This window comes from Bactrocera dorsalis, chromosome 1 (genome assembly GCF_023373825.1).
Source record: "Bactrocera dorsalis isolate Fly_Bdor chromosome 1, ASM2337382v1, whole genome shotgun sequence".
Taxonomy (NCBI): Eukaryota; Metazoa; Arthropoda; class Insecta; order Diptera; family Tephritidae; genus Bactrocera; species Bactrocera dorsalis.
Window position 1 is genome coordinate 627,287 of NC_064303.1, and position 20,759 is coordinate 648,045.

The 20,759-nt window shown below is 35.7% G+C and overlaps 1 protein-coding gene across 4 annotated transcripts; it reads right to left on the reverse strand.

Annotated features, from left to right (window-relative positions):
- Positions 1–908: 908 nt before the first annotated feature.
- Positions 909–8,736, reverse strand: LOC105232261 (protein bicaudal C). Of its 4 annotated transcripts, none has more exons than XM_049452303.1 (14): positions 8,115–8,734; positions 7,174–7,454; positions 5,167–5,599; positions 5,044–5,093; positions 4,907–4,976; positions 4,764–4,843; positions 4,359–4,685; positions 4,175–4,300; positions 3,975–4,085; positions 3,811–3,918; positions 3,585–3,747; positions 2,727–3,514; positions 2,308–2,659; positions 909–2,223 (listed from the first exon to the last, which is right to left on the reverse strand). In XM_049452303.1, the coding sequence occupies exons 3-14, from the start codon at positions 5,423–5,425 to the stop codon at positions 1,973–1,975; spliced, it is 2,685 nt and encodes an 894-aa protein (XP_049308260.1). In that variant the 5' UTR covers positions 5,426–5,599; positions 7,174–7,454; positions 8,115–8,734; the 3' UTR covers positions 909–1,972. The 4 variants fall into 4 exon arrangements, with proteins under 4 accessions (XP_049308260.1, XP_049308257.1, XP_011212201.2 ...); XM_049452300.1 differs by having other exon boundaries at positions 7,174–7,774; XM_011213899.4 differs by lacking the exon at positions 7,174–7,454 and having other exon boundaries at positions 8,115–8,736.
- Positions 8,737–20,759: the final 12,023 nt, after the last annotated feature.

Sequence of the window (20,759 nt, forward strand, 5' to 3'; positions counted from 1 at the left end):
TATTTCCTCGTTACGGCTGTAAGTTGTCTGTAGTACATAATACACGAAAAATGTATATGAAAAGCATTATTGGTGAATGTTGCTCTTGCGTTTAACTTTCCATGCAGAAATTCTAAACATAACAGAATACACAGAAACAAAAAAATAATTACAGATCATGACATATTAAAAATTAAATTTGAAAAACAAATCATATTATCCCTATTGAAAAACCCGGTATATGATGAAAAGTTTAAGTGGTGGCATGGGTTTCTTCGGGTAAAAAAAGCCTTTTTTCAACAATTTTTTTCTCATATAAAAAATTAAATATTTTATTAGAATTTTTTATTGTTACAAATATACACTATTAACAAAAAAATTCTGAAATTTTTGGAAAAAATATTTTAAACTCGGCCATTGCGACGCCAGGACGGCAGGCTAACTCCTTACAGGATCATCTAAAGTAAAAAAAACGTGTTTTAGTGAAAACCTTAACTTATAGCCTTAGCACTTAATCAGACCCAAATTTGTAGGTGACAGAAGGCAAGTCTTTAAGAATCGTATCTCATCGTCATGAAGATCGGTTAAATACAAGGTACATTCTACAGTAAACAGATGTTTTTGAATCCTGCTTACTTTGGAACGCTCCATATAGTTCTTGACGGCTAATGTCGAGCGTACAAATTCTCAAAGCTTTATCTCCGAAACTATTTTTCGGATCAACTTAAAAATTTAGGATAATGTTCTAGAGGTGTGGTAGAATATAATAACATAATAAAAAATTTGATTTTTTTAAACCCGTAAACCCATGTTACCCCTAAAGCGTGTTTTTTGTTTACATACTACTTCAAACTTATTGCTAAATAATTTTATATTTTAGCTGAAGAAATAGAGACATTATGCTAAGGGAAACAATTAAAGACAACAAATTCTAATGCTGCGCAATTATTCATTTATTTGGTTTTGTTTGGCCGAAGCTTTGATTGTTCATATTTACTTTCAGTAGGGTTTATTTTTAAATATCTTTGAGAAAATTTTGGTATTTTTGGTTTATCTTTTGTTTGATTTTCTTTTAATTTGCATACCTTTTCAATAATTTTTCCTATTTTTATGCAAACATTTCACACTCAATATCACTTAGACTAATTTCAATTCACTTTGTTACATAATATGTGTTTTTTTTTTCTTTTTCGCTTGTATAAATTTCGATTCTTAATTAAATACTATGACAACACACAAGTTAAGCATGCAAAATTTCATAACAAGTATATAAATACATTTTTTTTAGTTTCTTTCTTTTTTGGGGGGGTTTATAATATTTTTCCGTTGTGTTTCTAACTACTCAATAAATATTCAAATAATTAATAAATAGAAAAGTAATAAATATAAAATGATTGTAAAGTAAAATGAGACCGCTTTTAAGGCGTCACAACAGCGCTGCTGCATACATTCCAGCAAAATGGGCGTGAGCGAGTGCTTGGGCCACTTGATTCTGAGCTTTCAATTTGTGCTGCCTACAAATACGAGTATAAGTCAAGAAGAATCCTTTCCGTTCCATATTCTTCGCTTGAAAGGACGCTTAAATGTCCCGCAGTTAAGTTTTTGATTGAAAAGTCACTGAATCAATTACACTCGGGCGCCATTTTGCATGTTCGCTTTGTAATAATTTGCCGAACACATGCCGTTATTTGCTCAGTTTCGTTCGTTCGACGTTTAAATGTTAAAAAGTCGTGTTTGATATCGGCAATGTAGTTCAAGTGTTGGCTGATTAAAGTAAAGAAGCTTAGAAAATACAGATTAGCATGCAAACTTATACTAGAGAAGATTTGTAATAAATATTTTAATTCTAAATATGAAATGGTTTGACCTGAGCACTCTTGGAGAGTTTCTAACTATGCTTTCTATATAATTGGAATTATTTCACTTTTCGATATACAATTCTGTTTTTGTTTTTGGAATTGAGCTTTGCCCTAAGTTAGTTTTTAGCTTTGCTCTACCATTGATTTGACGGACGTCGCTCGGCACCGGGTGCGGCTGAGCCGGAGAAGCGTGGCGATGAGTTGTTCGATTGTGATGCCGAAATAATGGGCATGGCGGCATGAGTGGCCTCGTTGGCTTGCAAAGTGTTAATAGCCAAAAGCAGCTTTCGGCGCGCACCGAAAGCGGTTATGCCCAATTCTAGTAAATTCTCCTCATTCAAGGTAGTGAACATTTCGAGATCTATTTCATTCGTAACGAAGGTCTCTAAAAGTGTTAATTTTTCAAAAAATAAAATTTTAAACAAATTGTACTTTCTACTAATTCCAATTTCTAATAGCAAAGACTTACTTATATAGTGCTCCAAGCCAAGGCTTGTCAATAGCGTATGTATGTCCTTATGTTGGGACAACTTAAGTCGCCGATTTGTTGGGGTAGCATCCATCAAGCCAACGGTAACACCTAGCGCATAAGGAGATATCGGTGCAGCACCAGCACCAGCGCCACCGTTGAAGTTCATGCCGTGCACGTTGCGTGGCCATAAATTGTCATCGGCACTCTCTAGTATGCCTGGCGAAGTGCGGCTCAAGGCCATGCCAGCCCAGTTCGGGGTGGGCGTGCGCAACTCGCCGCTTATCGGTGGGCGCTCCATTGCTTTGAAGCCCATGGCGCGCTTCATATCGAAATCAAAGACGCGATTTTGCTAAAATTAATTACAAGCGGCTGTGGAAGCAACCAATACTAATATATATATGTATATATGTACATACCTTCATTTCGTAATGCAAATTGCGGTAACTCTCAGCACTGCCTGGCATAAGCGGTGCGCCAAGCGGCCCAGAAGCGCCTAAACCCAACAAGACGCCGTCACTTGAGCGCCGACCCACACGTCCACAGCCAGCTTCGCTGCTATAGGTCGAGTCGGGCGAGTACTGGCCACGCGAGTTCATCTCACCATTTGGCGCCACCATTCGATTACTGCCCCCTCCACCGCCGCCATAGGGTGGATAGACTTGTTCCAAGGAGTTTGTACTACTGCTGAAGCTCTGGTAGCCGCTGGTGTTGTGGCAGCTATTGCGCGGCGATATTTGTTGCTGTTGATGCAAATTGATCTGCGGAGCGCGCTGTGGTGGCGCATTCGGCGGTGTTACTTGCAAGTAATTATTATTGTGGTTCGGTTGCTGGCGACTGAAGCTGTTGTTGTGCATTGTCACGTACTTCTGAGTGGGTGGACAGACGTTGGTTGGCGTGCAAACACCAAAGCCCGGTGGATATGTTTTGCTGTTATTGTTGCTATCGCTTCTGTTGCTGTTGACCAATAAATTATTGTTGTTATTTAGTTGGCCATTGATGCCATACGGTGACATCTGCAATTGTGCCGTTAGCAGGCTAGGTGTCTTTGGGCTATCCGGGTAGCCAGCTAGCAGTGAAGTCAACATGGTACGATAGCTAATATTCAGCTCCTTATCTCTCGGTGCGAAGTAGCTCTCTGGAATAGTCGCTTGTAAAAGCGGCGTGCTGAGATGCAAAATCTCCTGACGCGCTTCGTAAATTTTGTCTAACACAAAAACAATTACGGTATTATGGAGACATTTTCAAAAATGGACTTATAGAAATATGTTACCTACCAATAAATTTTTCGACACCCTTCACAACAATGGCCAAAGTGCTTTGTCTTTGCTTTTGACGCAATGAAATGTAGACGCCATATTTTGTGCTGAGGCCTATTATTTCAGAGGCATTGTTTTGATTGTCCGGAAAGTCGAAAATCAAAGCTATCGGCAGGTTACCCTTTAATAGAAAGAGTTCAAAGTTTAGTTGGAGATTGAGAAGAGATCCTTTTCAAAAACATACAAGCAATTGTTGACGTGCTTTATAGACGCCGTCGATAGTTCCAGTAATGGTCACTTGAGATTTCTTCAAAGGTTTAACATTCAAGTCCGAGAGATCAGGGAAAATAATCTATAAATAGAAGTCTTTCAAGCAATTTCCACAACCGGTGTTCCACAAAAGCTCACCTTAGTCTTCGTACGCTCCATGATTCCTAGCAAATTTGAATTATTTTTGCCTTTAACAATTTCGTGATGCTGTGGCGATATCTCCAACTGCATCTGCACCATAATCTGGTTCTGCGAAAACATTGAAGACAATTTTCGACACAAAAAAAATAAAAAACGATTTAAATAGAACTGTATGCGTATATATGATCTCAACTCACAGCTATATTTTCACAAGAGAAATTAATCAACAATTGTGTTGCATCCTGCACTTTAGTGGCCTCCTTTTCGGAACCCTTGACTAGCACTAATGAAGAATGCAGTTTAGGACGAGACGAAAAGATAACCTGACGGTTAAAATATTAATATTATATAAGGATTTTTTGCCTGCCATTGATCACTCACTTGCACATTATACTTCGTTTCGACCATCTTTACGTAAGGCGTATCATGATCGGGCTGTGGGCGACCTGGTGCTAAGATGGGCAACTCGAAAGAGATTAGCAATGGCGTTGAGAGGCGCACCAAAGCGCGTGCGCGCTCAACACCCTCGAGCGAACCGCATAGGGAAACTTGATTTGATTTTTCCGTAGGATTCGAACGATTCGAATCCGGAAAATGTATATGCGTTGCAGTGTCTTCCATAATACGCTTTATGTTATTGCCACCACGTCCAATAATATATGAGTGATCCGTGTAGGACACATCCATCTTCATAATTACGCGAGTTCCCTAAAAAACGTAGAGTAGTGTCAATAGCGTAGCGGTAAAATAATTTTATAAAAATGCAAATGATTGCAGAAATAATACTCTTGAGTCCAAATTGGCAAGAACACGCTCTTTGGCCTTTTGCACCTCCTCAGCACGTCCAAGTATACGGACATGTGGATCTAAGATGATATTTTTCAAAAATATATTTGCTTGTTTTTCAACATTTTCAAACGGATTTTTACCCTTTTTGCTTTTAGCGCCAATTTTAAGGCGACACGGCCAGCTAATGTAAGTCTCAGTGGACTTCATAACCTAAAATGTGTACGAAATTTTGAATCAGAAAGTAAATAATCACAATGAATAAAGAGTTTCAGCTTACACTCTCGAAGAAATATTCAGCGCCATTCATGCCCTCAACCATACTATCCTCTACAAGCAAAAACCAAAATGAGGTTAGTTACTTTAGCCTAAAATTTTTCCATTCTAGTGTTCTTTCACTCACCCTTCAGCATTTGCTCCAGCTTTTGACGATCGACTTTGAAACGCTCCGTATGCAAGTCATCTGGATTGGCTACGCCTAATTTCAATGCAATTGCCCTGATATCACTCCAATCGCTATCTGCCGATGAGATTTCACTTTGGGTTTCACTCGGTGCTCCACTAGATTGTGGTGCGCTCGAAGTGGCTGGCGCCATGGTAGTTATTCCGCCCGCACCGTTTGGGTACAAGAGCTTGTTGATTTGTGCACAGGATAACATCATGTTGTTGTTGTTGTTTTAATGATATTGTGCCGAAATAATATTGTAGTAAACAGTGGACTAATTTACGAAATCCGTATATAGCTTTTTGTTGTATTTAGCAATTCTCATGAATTGTCCGAAAAGATCAGTTATCAGTCTGGCAATTAAGATGTTTGTACGAAGTAGAGATCTTTACTAAAATATTAATTACTTGATCAGTGATGAGGAAAAAAATTAAAGATATGTATGGTCAAGGTTAAGAATTGCAAATGGTTGCGACAACAGTTTATCTCGCACACCTGCCACGATTGCCAAAAAACTAGGAAGATTGATGAATGACGTTCAACACAACAAATTTGTAAAAAAAAAAACAAAAACAAGAAAAATAAAAAAAAACGTTAAGCACCGTAGCTGTAACATCTTTCGCCGATGTGTTTTCTAGCATAAAGGGTTATAAACGAGCTTTACCTTGATTTTGATCGATCAGTATATATGACAGCTATATGCCACAGTGGTCCATACTAAACAATTTCTTCGGTTATTGCACCGCTGCTTTGGACAAGAATTGATTCTAAATTTTTTTAAGATAAATCCTCAAATGAACAAATTTTTATATAAAAACTTGATTCCGATCGTTGGGTTTATATAGCAGCAATATAATAATAATCTGATTTAGACCAATTTCGGTAGGGATTACATTATTGCGGTAGACAATAATATATGCTTAATTTCGTGAAGATATCTCGTCAACTGAAAGTTTCTATCCAAGCACTTGATGCTATAGTGGTCAAATATTGGCGATTGTGAGCAATGAGCATCTTCTTGGGGAGATGAGGACATTTGAAATGTTCATATCGATATATCAAAAACTGGCGTAACGGCCGCACTAAAAGGCAAAATTGACTCAGCTCGTCACGCTGATGATTTATATACCATACACATTTTATACCATCTACGACGTTTTATGCTAGGTGTTACAAACTTCGTGGAAATTTAAAAATACCCTGTTCAGGGTATAAAATAATTTTATTTAGCCGAAATTGAAAATAAAAACAAACAGATTTAATTTTTCAAAAAAACTTTTCTTCGAAATTCAAGGCTGGCAATAACCGCACTGTACTTTTCAAATTTTCTTAAGAGTTGTATGCACCTATACATTGAAATTTCGCAAACAAAAATATATATTTTCAATCTCTTCGAATCTTAAAATTTCAGCCACATTTGGTATTTTCTAAAGCATATTTAGCAATCCTTATGAGTTCTTTATGAAATACATACCATATTTTAGGTTTTCAGGCGTCAACAACACTTTGTCCAACAATTTACGTATTCTATGAAATTATTTAACGTCACCTTCAAAATGGTGGACTTAGTGCAAAGCCATGTGTTGTTCCCTTGTAAATTCTATCTTATATGTAGTTTAGACCACGAAAATCTAACTGTTCGTTTTTCAATTATTTGCACCGAATTTGTCAATTTTAGCGCCTAAAAAAAGGGTTGTCACTTAGAAATAAGCTACAGAAAAATAAATTGGTTTTGAAAGATTTTAATTGTCCTATGTCGAAATGTCTACTAAGTCTGACAGCGAATCGGATGCTCAGCCATAATCGGATTGGAAATTTCGCACTTATATATGTAAATATGTGCGATTTCCAGTTGCTGACCGCTAATTCCTGCAATACTTTCGCGCCTTAACAATTGGCAATACCATACACGGAATAATCTATTGGAACTTGGAAAATAAACTTGCGGAATTTCATTTAACTTACGTCTTTAGATTTTTTTTTTAAAATTCTTCGTTTTGTTCACTTTACAGCAAATAAATGGTGTAAATCCAGAAAATATACTTGCAGCAGCCCGTCGTCTATTACCGTCGGCAGCCAAAAGTCCGAAGGAAAGTCAAAAGCGAATATCAGCGAAATTTCTTTCAACCGCATTTAGACAAAGTCGTTGACAAAATTTCTTTGCTTCTTTGAAATTTTGTTATTCAAAGCTTTTTCCGGCATAAAAATTCGCTTGCGAAAAATATTACGTGAAAGTCTATAATGTTCTATATTTCATATAAGAAATAAACAAGTTACTGTCAGTAAAATTTTTTCAAAAAAATTATTGTTAATATATTCCCAGACAAGCTAGAGGAACATACAAAAGCAACTGAGGCACGATTGGGCAAACAAAATAATTTTAAGTTCGAATGGGCGAGCGCTTAGCGAGCTGAAACAGCAACAATAGCAATCCCTTTAAAAAGTAACTCAAAGGACCCGAATCATATTTACTTGAGGTGCAAACACATCTGCAAATAGTTGTTGTCACAGGTAGGAGAAGTGCAGCGGTCATTGAACTAGCCGGCGATCGAGTGGTGAAAATTGCCTGTTAATAAAATCAATTAAAATCCAAACAAGTGTGGTAATTTTTTGTTATTCTTTTTAACAAAGGCGCGTATTTTCGCACAGTAGCAACATAAATAGTAATGTTGCCGCAGCATTTGTTGCGATACAATTTTACACTTAATATTCGGAGCAGAGACTTAACAGAGGCGAACACAGCACTGCGTAACATTTAATAGCAGAGCAGTGCTCTCAAAGTCTGCTCAATGAAATTTCCAAATAGTGATCGTTGACTGTAAGATTTATTTAAATGTTCCCGATGAAAAAATATAAGTTTTTTCATTTCCATACACATTTTCACAAAACTTTTTTTTAACACTCACCTCAATACCACATTTTTAATAAAGGATTTTTTTATAACGACGCAATCGGGGGCACTCATTAATTAATTCACGAATCAAACAAACATTAATCGAATAAATTTACTTTTTACTTAATCACAATTGTAAAATGTTGCACAGAAAAAAGGGTTCAGCACGTGGAATTATCTTAGACATATAGTTACTTCGTTGTACTTGCAATTTACGTTAAATTAATTTCGCAATTAAATTTTGTCAATTGGTCAGTAAAAAATTGAGAATCGTCAACAGAGGGAAGCAAGTGATTTTGTTCAATGAAAAAGTCACTTCTTCCAAAAAAAAATGTGGTTGAAAAGTTACATAACGCGAACCGTGGTCGGGATTTTTTGAAAACACAGAAAACAGGGGCTTGGAACAGTTGTAGTCGAAAAAATTTAACACAATTTGTAGAAATTAACAATTCTGTAAAACAATTTATTTAACATTCCCATTTAGTAAAATAATAAACTTTAAGCACGGAGGACAAAATGAAGGCGTTTGACTTTTTTTCTTGTTTTCTCTTTGTAGTTTCTTATAGTTAGCTGTAGTTTGCGTTTTGGCGCGTAATTTGGCGTACGTCGTGTAGAGTGGAGCGAGTGCGTGGAGTGACTGAGCGACCTGTGGCTCTTGAAGGGCATTATTTCAGCAAAAACAAATACTCCACTTCTGGACCATGTGATTCAATTGATGAGTTGCTAAAATCTCTTTGGAATTCATGAATGCAATAACAATCGCTACTATTCGTTGTTTTGCCCATATTTGAAACGGTATTTAAACGTAGTGTAAAATTGTACAGTGTTTACAAATCATAACGAAATTTCGTTGTATAGAAATAAAATAAAACTGAGAAAAATATTTTTATGAATGTAGTATGATATAACGATGTCGCAATATTTTTCCAATTTTTATAATAGGATTCATATAAAAATATTTAGAGCTATATATATATATATATATTAAATAGAACCAGGAGCTGTTCTTATGTGTTTTACTTTTTATCGTAGTACCCAGAAATTCTTTTAAACCTATCTTAGAGGCACGTTTCTTTATTTAGATTTCATGTGTGAAGATTTTAATTAAAATGTTCAAAAAACAAAAATGTCAACATTTTTCCAATCGAATACTAATATATTAAATTGTCACAGAATTGGCTTCTATAAACCACTTAAGGTTACCTGGCTTTCCTTTTGCACAAAACGGTCTATTTTCAGTATTTTTTTATATGGAAAATTAAATATTTTATTAAAACTTTTTATTCGTACCTTTAGCAAAGACCATAAAGTATCTATTGGACAAACGAAAAAAAAAATTAAAATTTCATATTTTGCAGACAAGGTTTTAAGTGACTATTTAGCTGACCTCTAGCGCGCAATCTTTCAAGGCTGCATCTCCAAAATTATTACTCAGATCAGAACTTATGAAATTAGGACAATATTCCAGAGATATTAAAGAATTAAATCATATAACAAAATAATAATTTGGAAGACGTGAAATCTATTTAACCCATGCATAGACCAGTTTTGGTCCTTAGCGCTGCCAGATTCAGTGCGAAGTAGTCATTCTTCAGGATGACAGCGCTTGACGAGCATTAAATAAGTGCTGCGGCCTGACTATCAAAAACTCCTCCAGTGTTTCATACCGTAAGCCCCCAAGTGTTGGAAACCTTTCTAGTGCAGAAAAAGTGCAAAATATATGCTTCATTTTCTCTTTGGTATCTTGCTTTTGTCAGCACTTGCTCTGTCCTGCCGTTATCTTGATCTGTAAGCCCCATTCTGCAGTCGTGTGGCACCTCCAGACTGAATCCGGTGAGTGGAGCATGTTCCTATAATCTCTTCAATCAAGAGTGTGTATTTTGTGTATTTTTGAAATTGTCTTGGACATGACAATTGCAGTTTTGCATCTTAATAGATCATTCCATCGAACATAAACCTTCCTTGTCACGATCTTGTTCAGATGGTCGTAAAGACAATGCATGGGATCACCAAAGTCGGCGATGTTATCGGATGACAGCCACAGAACACTATCGGCAATCTTGTCCACTATATCGTTGTTATCGATGCCTTTGTAACCTGGTATCTGCTGGAAGTAAAATCTCTTGTTTCTGACGACATTCTGGCCAAGATGCGAAACGAAGTTACTGATGCATTAGGTGCTACATTCAAGGCTTTCCCAATAGCAAAGACCTCTGCTTGAAATATATTGTAGTGGTCCGACAACTTAGAAAGCTGCCTTATGCTTAACTCTGGACAGAATATCCTCATATACTTGTACATATATCATGCCATCAAAAGAATTTTCACAATCAAGATAGTTGTTCATGCATTTTGCATTATGTAATATAATTTGTATAAGTAAATATTTTGCAAACACATTTACTACTTTAAATGTGAGACTTCATTTTCTTTCCAGAAGCAATTAGTGAAAAGATATCTGTAAGGAAGAATATGAGGCGGAACTTTATCCTCCACTGTCCAGCCTTTGGCAAAACTGAAACAAATCGTTTTGTAAGGGTCTTTATAATCAATTTTATAGGAGTTTTTGGTACCACAACGCACCAGCATTTTAAGCGCTCCAAGTGAGATCTCTTTCAACCTAACCCAGCCTAGTGCAAACATAAAAAACACAGTGATGGATTCAGAGGGGAGAAATGGTGGAAAGTTGACGAGGAAAAAACAATAATCTGCGGCGGACACACAGAAAATTTATGCGTGAGAACTTGCGAAGAATACTAGAGGGTCTTAGCGTACATTCCTCTGTTGGATACAATCGGCGTGGATTTGAGGACGCTCTTTTCTATATATTTTTTCCATATATATAGGATGGCTTTCAACTGAGTTTGGTGCTTCCAGAAAAAGTATGTGCTTTGAAAACCAAAGAAATGGAAAATTTTATTAACTGCTTGATAGATAGATTCAAAGGCCTTTTTGATAATGATAATTTCGTGCAACGTTTAAAGCTCAAAGGTAATCTTGATCACTGGCTTCTGCACGAAGTCAAAAGATAACAAATTACTCCATAATTCTTGGTTTTCTTCGCATATTTTACACACTTCCTGTGACGAATGCGAACTCTGAACGCTCTTTTTCGACTCTTTGCCGCATGAAAATGTGCTTGAGGACGAACATTCTTCAAAATAGATTGATCGGTCTGGCGTTGCTGCACACGCATCATGACATTGAAGTCACTGTCACTGTCTCGAAAGATGGGCGAAACATCCCCTTCACAAGGTTGTACGCTGGGTTTGGGACCCGCGATGGAGGATGGAGTCATGTGTAGAAGTTCACGCAAGTGAGGAAAGTTCTCTGATCGCCATTCCCTTGGGAGTGGCTAGAAACGATTCTTTTACATATGGGAGTGCGCTGCCACGTAAAAAAACGCCCCCAATGAACAGTTATTCAATTGTTTAAGACTGTCAAATCTGATAATCTGATCAAAGAAGAAATTCTGGATGTCAACTCAACTATAAATATGTTGACACAGTGGAGAAAGAAGTAGCAGCGAAAGCTGTGAATTGGGTCAGAAACTGCACTACTACATTAAAAGTAGCAAATATACACATTAGCGAGTGATAGGCTTTTATTGTCCATGTTATGTTTTGCTAGAAACTTTCGTCATTAAGCAACATCATGTGTCTAAAAGTTTTGCGTCATGCATTTTGTTAAACTTTAATGGAAATTTAATTATGTTAACTGCTTATTTTTCACGCTGCAGTGGACAGGAAAGCTTTGCTTGTCGCAATAGACTGGGATTGCTCATTAAATAACCACTCGCCACTTGAAAATGTGTAAACTGTGTAATTATATGGTGCATATACTAAGAAAACACACACATACATGTCAATTTGATTTTGCAACAGAAACTAAACACACACATAAAAAACATAAAAAAAGGCTGTTGGAGATATGAATATTTTTGTGTGTGAATGCCCTGGCGATGCTTAACCTCATTTATGCGCTTATATTAGTATGTGTGTATGTGTGCGATTTATACAAAACGCGTAAATTGAAAGCATAATTTACTACTGCTGGCAATTGCACAGCTTTTTTATGTAACTGCATAAAGCAAATTTATGCCAAACTTTTAAAAATCGTTTGAAGTCGCACACAAACCTTACAAATATATATGTAATACATATAATATATACAACCATATGCAACAAATACATAAATAAAACTGCAAAGCGATGCAGACAATACAAATTCCATAAATAAATATCCACACACGACGCTTTGGCATTAGACAAAATGGCAAAATGTGATTTACAATTTCAGCCTGCGGTCCTTTGCACGACTGACGCCAGCCAACAGCACCACAGACGAACACACAAAAGCGAGCACAAGTCGGCCAGCCTGACTGGAAGCCAAGTTTCTTCAGCGGAATGTGGGCATAACTTCGTTACTCGGACACACATGCGGCACCCGGCCTAATGATGCGAGTCCAACGACTCAAATGAGCTGGGTCCTCTTGTCATTAATTGCAGCGGCTGGGAGGGAACTATAAGATTAGCGCATATGAAATTCTACATACACGAATGCGAGTAGTTTCATGCAATTACATGCAACAACAAGATCATAATGCATGTACGTACAACAAAAGCCCATAAAAATGACCACCATTAGTAAGGAATATTGAGTCTGCAAAAGATCTTTGCAATTTGTGCCATATTTGCACTCAAGCGCAAATGCAATATTAAAATACCTAGTAACAAGGGCTAAGAATTAGAAAAATGCATTACATTACAACGTCTAATTTAAAACGACCATTTGACCATTGCTGCTTAACGCAAGTGTATGCTTATTGTGGTGTGGCCGATGTCCTTAGTAGGGGGGCATATGCACAACAAAAAACAAACAAATATTGTGATATACAAGTATATGTATGTATATGCGGATATATGTAAGTATAAATATTATAATATAGACTGCGTGAAAGTCCTTCGCGAAGCTTTAACAAATATAAAAGATTATTCACTATATATATGGCAGCTATATGTTACAGCGATGCAGTGGGAACGATTTCGAGTTTGCTTGGCAGCTACATGCTATAATGTTTTCATATCGACGGTTCATATAAAAGGACAGCTTCTTGAGAAGAAAAAGACATCTACGAAATTACAGATCGATATCTCAAAAACTGAAGAGCTAATTCGCGTATATACAGACAGATGGACATGGCTAAATAGACTCAGCTATATATTATATAAGGTTTCCTTCTGGGTATTACAAACTTTTTGGCAAAATTAGTATACCCTGTTAAAAAAATAACATTTTTTATGGAGAGTTTTTAACAACACTCGGCTAGCAAAGGGATTAAAAAGAGCCATAAAAAACCCCTCGCGCACTTACATTTGCCAAAGGAAAGAACACGTGCGCCACCTGCTGGCATTATTTGGCGACAAGGACTATAGCGAAAGCAATTACCGGATATAGATATTAAGGTGGAAGTCATACGAGTTTTGTGTGGTGAGATTTGAGGCCATATACAATGTATATTAGTATATATTCAAGTATATTTACGTATAGACATAAATGTGTTATACAGAATAAAAAAAATCATGCTTATTAATGAAGTTTCAATTTCACTGATTTCTAGTTTATTATTACATGATGCTCTCAAAATCAAAGTGCATTAGCAATACTTACCAATTGTCCGATAACATTGAATTGAACACCAAAAATCTGAGAGAAATTAAAATAAATTAAAACGGATGCACTTAAATTTTGTTACATAAATACATATCTCAAGTAAATTTAACAACAATCGTTTGTCTTTTAACAACAACCGTTAGCTTTTTTACGAAAGTGATGAGCTAATATTTGGTGGAAACCGGGTTTAATACTCGGTTTAGCCCGAAACTGCTAAGTGACATGAGGTGAGTTAAGAATACTCACTAAAATAAAAGTCACCTGTTGCATTTGCCATGCAAGCAGCTCACTCCATTAAAAGTAACTCACTTTAACACTAAGAAACTCAAAGAAAAATTAACTCAAAAGGGTTTGCGCTCTGTTTACAAATTCTAACAGTGCACTCAGTAATTGCCCTAGAAGAAGCTCAGCACGAAAAACGAGTTATGTGTGTAAAGAGTCATTTGTGCTCACATTTGTCTTCGTCATTTAATTTCAATGAAACTCACCACATTTTCGCCTACAATCGGTACAGAGTATACAACAAACTCTCCTTATTGGGTGAGTTGTATTCAAATTGAATTGCTAGCGTTTGAGTAGCTTAAAATAAGGACCAACAGCTGCAGTACGCTTTTTGCGCTTTTTATTAAAGCACATATGCTGTCACGCAGAGATTTAATTATTTTCGAGAAAATCACGTGAGTTGGCGAAGCGCGTGTTTGCTGGCTTATTATAGAACTCCAAAAAGTGATTGAACAATAAGTGGCTTTGAGACACACTTGTAACAATGTTTGAACCCAATGTATATTATGCTATGTTATGTGCTTGCGGATCGAAGAGAAGTAATAATTACATGTGGTTTAGAAAACCACATTTGAAAGGTAAATAGTGTCTATGTCAACCAGTTTATTTCTAACGCTTTTAAATTAGTCAATAGAAAATAATGAATTTTAGTTTATCGCCAATTAATTGGATATAGTCATTCCATCACTTATTAAAAATATGAAGAAATATAAATGAAAGCATAGGGATAAATATTTTGGTATAGGTTAAGCTTATTCAATAGCATACAGCAACATCATTTCACATATTTAAGTATAAAAACATTGTTTACGAAACAAGTATCAATAACTTATTTTGATACTACTTATAACACCATAACACCTAGGCATTCGTGCCTTACATGCTACCTAATTCATTGTTTGAAAAATGTTGATGAAAGTGAACGAAAATTTACAATTATACAAAATGATAATACGAAACTAAGTCTTATTAAAAAACTTGATATATTAACGGAGCAGGGAAGTCGCCATATCGGGTATACGATTATTGGGCCAAGAGAAGGCTATAAAAACAGATTTCATCAACTTTCTCTTTAAAATCACACAATATTAGTAGTAACATGATTTTCAAATTTTATTAAAATACTAGAGGACCCGGCGAACTCTGTTTTGCCTGAAAGGAATTAAATAAGTAGGTTTTGGATTTTGATAAGTCTCTTCTTTAGGAAATACAAATAAAATATTTAAGTATTTTAATGATTCTTTATTGTTCATGTATTCGAGTGGAGAGGGCGTACTCTTCAGTTAAGTACCTTGTGATACACGATATTTTCTGTTTAATTATCAGACACAACAAACAACGCAGATGATCTTCCGTCCCTTGAACATGCCACATATAATTGATCATGCGTAAAATATGGATATTCCAGATTCAAACTACAAAATGTAAAAGATTGACCTTGTGATTTGTTAATGGTCATTACGAATGACAGAATCGGAAATTAAGGTATTTACACCTCAAACGGCATATCGGTTGGGATCATCGGTATACTCCGAATCAAAACTTTCTCACCTTCGAATTTTCCTTTGAGTATTGTAACGCAAATTTGTTGTTGTTCATCAATTTACTTACCACCAAACGCATACCGTTAAATAGCTTTGTTTGGTTTATGTTTCGAAGCATTATTACTACGGAGCCAACCAATAGGAGTAAATTGTGTGGTGACAAGTCAAGCTCATCCAAGGGGTTTGAATATTCAATTGATTAGTTAGTGGCTTCATCTTCATTCATTACTTAGTCAACAGGTACTCAACTATTACCAATAGTTAATTGCTCAAAGAAATCTTCAGCAGATTTAAATACGCAATTCAGTCATTCATTTCACAATTTGGCGCTAGCATTCCTAACCTGACAAATAATCTATTGCAATTGACGATCAAGAGTAAAGCACCATTATGTATCTCTTTATTATCTTTATTCATCTCAAGATCGTCATTTCTGGAATTTGATAATGATAAAATGACATATCTCCAATAAAAGGCGTTTACACTTTAGCATAGTTTAAAAATTCTTTGCTCACTTATACACTGTACATACCTAAAAATTATATATAAAAAGATCGTGTGAAAATTTCAAGTTAATCGGTAAAGCCGGTTTTTCGAAGAATAAGCTTTTTTTTTTGAACTTTAAAAGGGGATACAATCCATTATATGAAAGTTAATTTCATAGAAGCATATATTCCAAAAAATGTATCAATTCAAAGAAGTATAGTGTGCAACCATAGAGGATATAGTATCTCCTTAAATAATTCTTCTCGTAATAGTACACATGTAGAAAGTGAAAGTACAACTGCACGTTCATTAACAATCTGCTTATCATTATTAGGCAAACCATTCTCATCTCAAACAAAAAGGAAATTTAAGATTGCCTCTCAAATCATTACTCACATGCAGCATTGCATGAGGAATGTGCTACACCAATATATTCGTAGTTTATTCGGTGCCTTCCCATACGAGCTGCCGCAAAGTTTAATTCACCAAATGCTTAAACACATCACCTCAATTCTCCTCAATTTCACATATAGTGTTGTAAACTTTCTACTTAATAAATGTGAATCCTGATATCAGACACAATATTATAGCTTGTGTGTGTGAGCATACACACAATCACAGCTATGGATTACTTTAATCCGATTTGGGTAGCTTTAAATGTTATGTATTTTCGGTGCGTGATTGCTCGAAAGAGACCTGCAGGAAATATTATCTGATCAAAGCATAAGCATACAAGTTGTTTATTTATGGATAACCGATCGGTTAAATATTTTAGTTTATTAAACTTAAAGTTTACTAAACGAGCACAGGAGACAGTCTGAGCAAGCAGTTTGTTGCTTTGTACTTACTGACATTTGGAAATTTCCTGTAAGGCTTCAAGAGTGTCCTACATTTCACACATTTGCACATGTTTTTGTAAGCATTATCTTAAGCTCATATTAAACTCGTAATATGTACATACGTAAATTTGATTACATGTGCATATAATATTATAAAGTTGTGTTGCAAAAGAAATTCCCATGCGTTTTTAACAAAGCGTGGATGTAATAAAGTATTTTGCTGGAAATCGACTTTAAAGCAAATTATATGCTAATATTTTTGAAACATTTAATTAAAATGTTATTATGCGGCTAATATATCTACAGTTTTTATCAAATAACTTAAACATGATGTGCTTGAAAGGGTAAAATGTGCGTCAGTTCATATTCATTTTTGTTAATGTAGTAATTAATGTAATCTGGATTAAGTCCTAGGCACAGCTGCTTTATTAAAAAAAATTTAAATTTCCTTTGAGCAAGATTTTGGTATTGTATAACCTTCATAACTAAAAACTATCCAACAACTAATTTCTATCACAATTTTTGCGCAACTTTCTATGTTCGTTTCAACACTATATAAAATCTGCTTTGCACTAAAAAATCTGTATACTTTTCTTTCATAAAGTTGTTAATTTCTTTGCAAGTTTTTTGGTTCCGCTGAAATTTTGGTATCTTCTATTTGCCATCCCTTTGAAATTTGCGATTTTAAAAGCAAAAGTGTTGCCGTCGGACAATTGTTGGTTGTTAACTTTTTGACCTCAAATTGATTTTCTGATTTTTTTTATTTCTATCTATTTTTTTCTATTTTTTCTGCGCTTTTTCTCCATAGAACCACACATTGCTTATTTAGTTGCCAATTTTCGAGCTTTTCGTGTTTCCGCTACTTTCGTATGCCACTCACAAGTCAGACACTTCCACTTTCAATCATTCAGAATTTTTCGCAGCGTATGCAAAGTTCGGTGAGTTCAATGCTGGCTGCGGAAATAAAAATGCTTTTTTGGAAGTTATTCAATTTTTTATGTCTTCTGGGCATACTTTGTGCATAGAATATTGCTATTAAAAGGTTTCTCTACAAAAACACGGGTAAAAAAATTCGAAAGTATACTTTTCAAAGAGAGAATTACATTACATTTACAATGATGAGATGTAAAATTAAACTGTATTTTATAGACAGCTAAGAAAACACATCGGCATAGCACCCTTATCATTCACGAAAGTAAATACAAATAAAGAGCTTTTGCAGAGACGACATTTTAATTATTTTTGTTTTGAATCGGAGCGGAAATGTCCGCATAGGCTTTAGACTTTACACATCCCCATAAAAAAAGTGTAAGGGGCTTGGTGGCCAATTGACCGGCCCAATTGTTATCTGCTTACCGAAGTGTCCTCTCAATAAATTTATTGGTTGATGCGATGTGTGGGAAGTGCGGCTGTCTTGTTGAAACCAAATGTCACCGAGATCACGAGTTTCAATGTCAGGCATCAAATAGTCGGTTATTATGGCGCGATAAAAAATATGCTGATTCCATCCACGAGCTTTATTTTGTCAATTTAAGGTCTCGGCGTAAAATGCGCCAAATCGTTCCATACGTCAGTCAGAGCTGCTGTGCCACGCGTGTGCGTTTGACACAACTCACGAGTGATTTATCAAGAAAAGGCTATTGAAAAAAGTATCTCTACTTGGATTACCCGTTATAACACCAGCACTAATTTTGCTTATGTGACATTAATAAGTTTATTTAACACAGCCTTTTTCACCTGGCTTACAATGTTGGGTCTGTTTATTTTCCTTATTACCTGTGTAATAACCGTCAACCTTTTCCGCGCTGCAGTTGACTTTTGTAATTGTTTTTGTTTTCTCAGCTCGGCATTGTGACCTGTTTCGTTTACTTTTAACACATTTTAATGTGTCAAAGTTTGCACTTGCTTGAGCGAGCACACGGCGTTTGCTAGAATGAAATATATTGGTACCGAAAAATATGAAGTAACGGTAAAAGTTGTCATAAGGATTGTGTCGTGGATTTTTTGGCTCGGTTTTTTTTCTAGAAATTGTTTCATTTATCTTTACTTCCGTATTCTTTTAGCACCGTGAAGAAAAAAGAAGCGTCTTGTAGCACTATATATACACTTTTAATAAAAACCATATATACTTGTAAATAGATTTTTATTTGTCCTTGACATATGTATGTATATACTCGTAACTGCTAAAATGTTTGCAATTTTCGGTTTCCTGTTTTCTCCCCAGTTTTCCGGTCACTCTTTCCTGTTCTTGTTATCTATGTGTGTATACTTATTTATGTGGTCATGTGTTTTTCTCTGAAATGTCTCGCAAAATTATGACCACACAGCAGCTACTTACCTACTACCTACATTAGTTCACACACAATTCTCTAATCCAAAGTTTTTTACATTCCCCCGTTGTCATCGCTTTTTGTATATCATGTGTTTTACAAGTTTACTTGCTTCTACTTTTCCCTCTTACTTTTATCTGAATTTAATATTGTGTCTGCAGCTATTTTTGTTTCGTTTCAAGTGCTCTACAAGGCTACTTACGTCTCCTTTTTATTTGGTATCTTAGCATCCCCAGTCTCTACCTCTTATTCGATGCGGCGGTTTCATGTGTAAAAACAAATGAGACTTTTTACAACTCAAATATTATTTGTCCATGCACTTGTGTTTGTGAGTTTGTTGTTTGCCCAGCCGATTCGGGTTACGTCTGTTTGGCAAGTGGATGAGTGTAGATTTCAAAACTATATGTATGAGTTGTCAAACCAAACCGCTAACCAAATAAAATAAAATACCTCAGAGTGCAAAAACTACTTTAGAAACTTTTATCGAAGTGGAAAATAATGCATTCTTAAGCAGAGTTGTTACCTGCAAGAAAGATGAAAGCAGCAAATGTGGTGAGTTCGGGCGCAAGAAGATGGAGAAAGTGCATGTGCTGCATGCGAATGATTGAAGTTCTCAAGGTTTTCCTACCGCGTGTGGGTTAGTAATATATTTTCCTGAGGATATTTAAGACATTTTTGTGTGCGTTGCTAGTAAAGAAAGCAAAATTGTTCTAAACATTGTGTATTACACTACAATACTTATATATAGTATATTTATAAATATTTCTAAAATTTGCTTTAAGCTGTTTGTACCATATATCACCCAAAGGTCAATCTACAACTGAATTTCTTGTTGATTTCTGCACTGAGCTTTAGTTATATTGTTCAAATGTAGACGAGTTTAACTGCCCAAAACTATTTATTTTCTAATAATTAGCTAAATTTTAAGACTAGAAACTCGGCGAAGTCTGCTCAGCAGTCAATTGATGTTGCAGCGGAAATCTCAGCAGCGAAATAAGTTGCAGGATTGTGTGCGCTAGTTGAATTTTCCACATGAACTTTCGAACATATAGGTAGGGCTCGATAGGCAGGCGGCTCACCAGCGAATTCTTAACACTTATTCACGCACAGATCAAAAAATGACTGATGGAGTGGAGCTACCTAGGGACATCTGGTATTATAAAGGATCTGCATGTACCTGATATATGGCGTGACAGGCAGCCAGTGTAACGTAACCTAACCTAATTTTAAACGTGTTTTACTCGTTCTCAAAATAATATTTTATGAAATTAGTCTCTACTTACTCCTGTTGCCATTCGCTTCAGAAATGGTTCAATTTTATTTCGTTTCAGCAAAGAATCGCAGATGTTAATTCGGTTCATTAAATTTTTCACAGACAATTCGTATGGTACCCAAACATCGAGCTTATTTTTGGAGCCAGCCTTTTTTAAATGGTTCAAAACCATTTGATGATGAATGTTAAGTTCCTTAGGGATGTCATGACTGCTTGTGTGACGGTTCTGGT

What these genes read in the sequence shown, in the direction of transcription:
- LOC105232261 (XM_011213899.4), bottom strand. Translation starts at nt 5,425, where the DNA reads ATGATGTTATCCTGTGCACAAATCAACAAGCTCTTGTACCCAAACGGT. An exon ending in TGGCGCTAAAAGCAAAAAGG is followed by an intron (nt 4,844 to 4,906) that starts GTAAAAATCCGT and finishes ATATCATCTTAG; the next exon opens with ATCCACATGTCCGTATACTT. An exon ending in TTGCCAATTTGGACTCAAGA is followed by an intron (nt 4,686 to 4,763) that starts GTATTATTTCTG and finishes TACGTTTTTTAG; the next exon opens with GGAACTCGCGTAATTATGAA.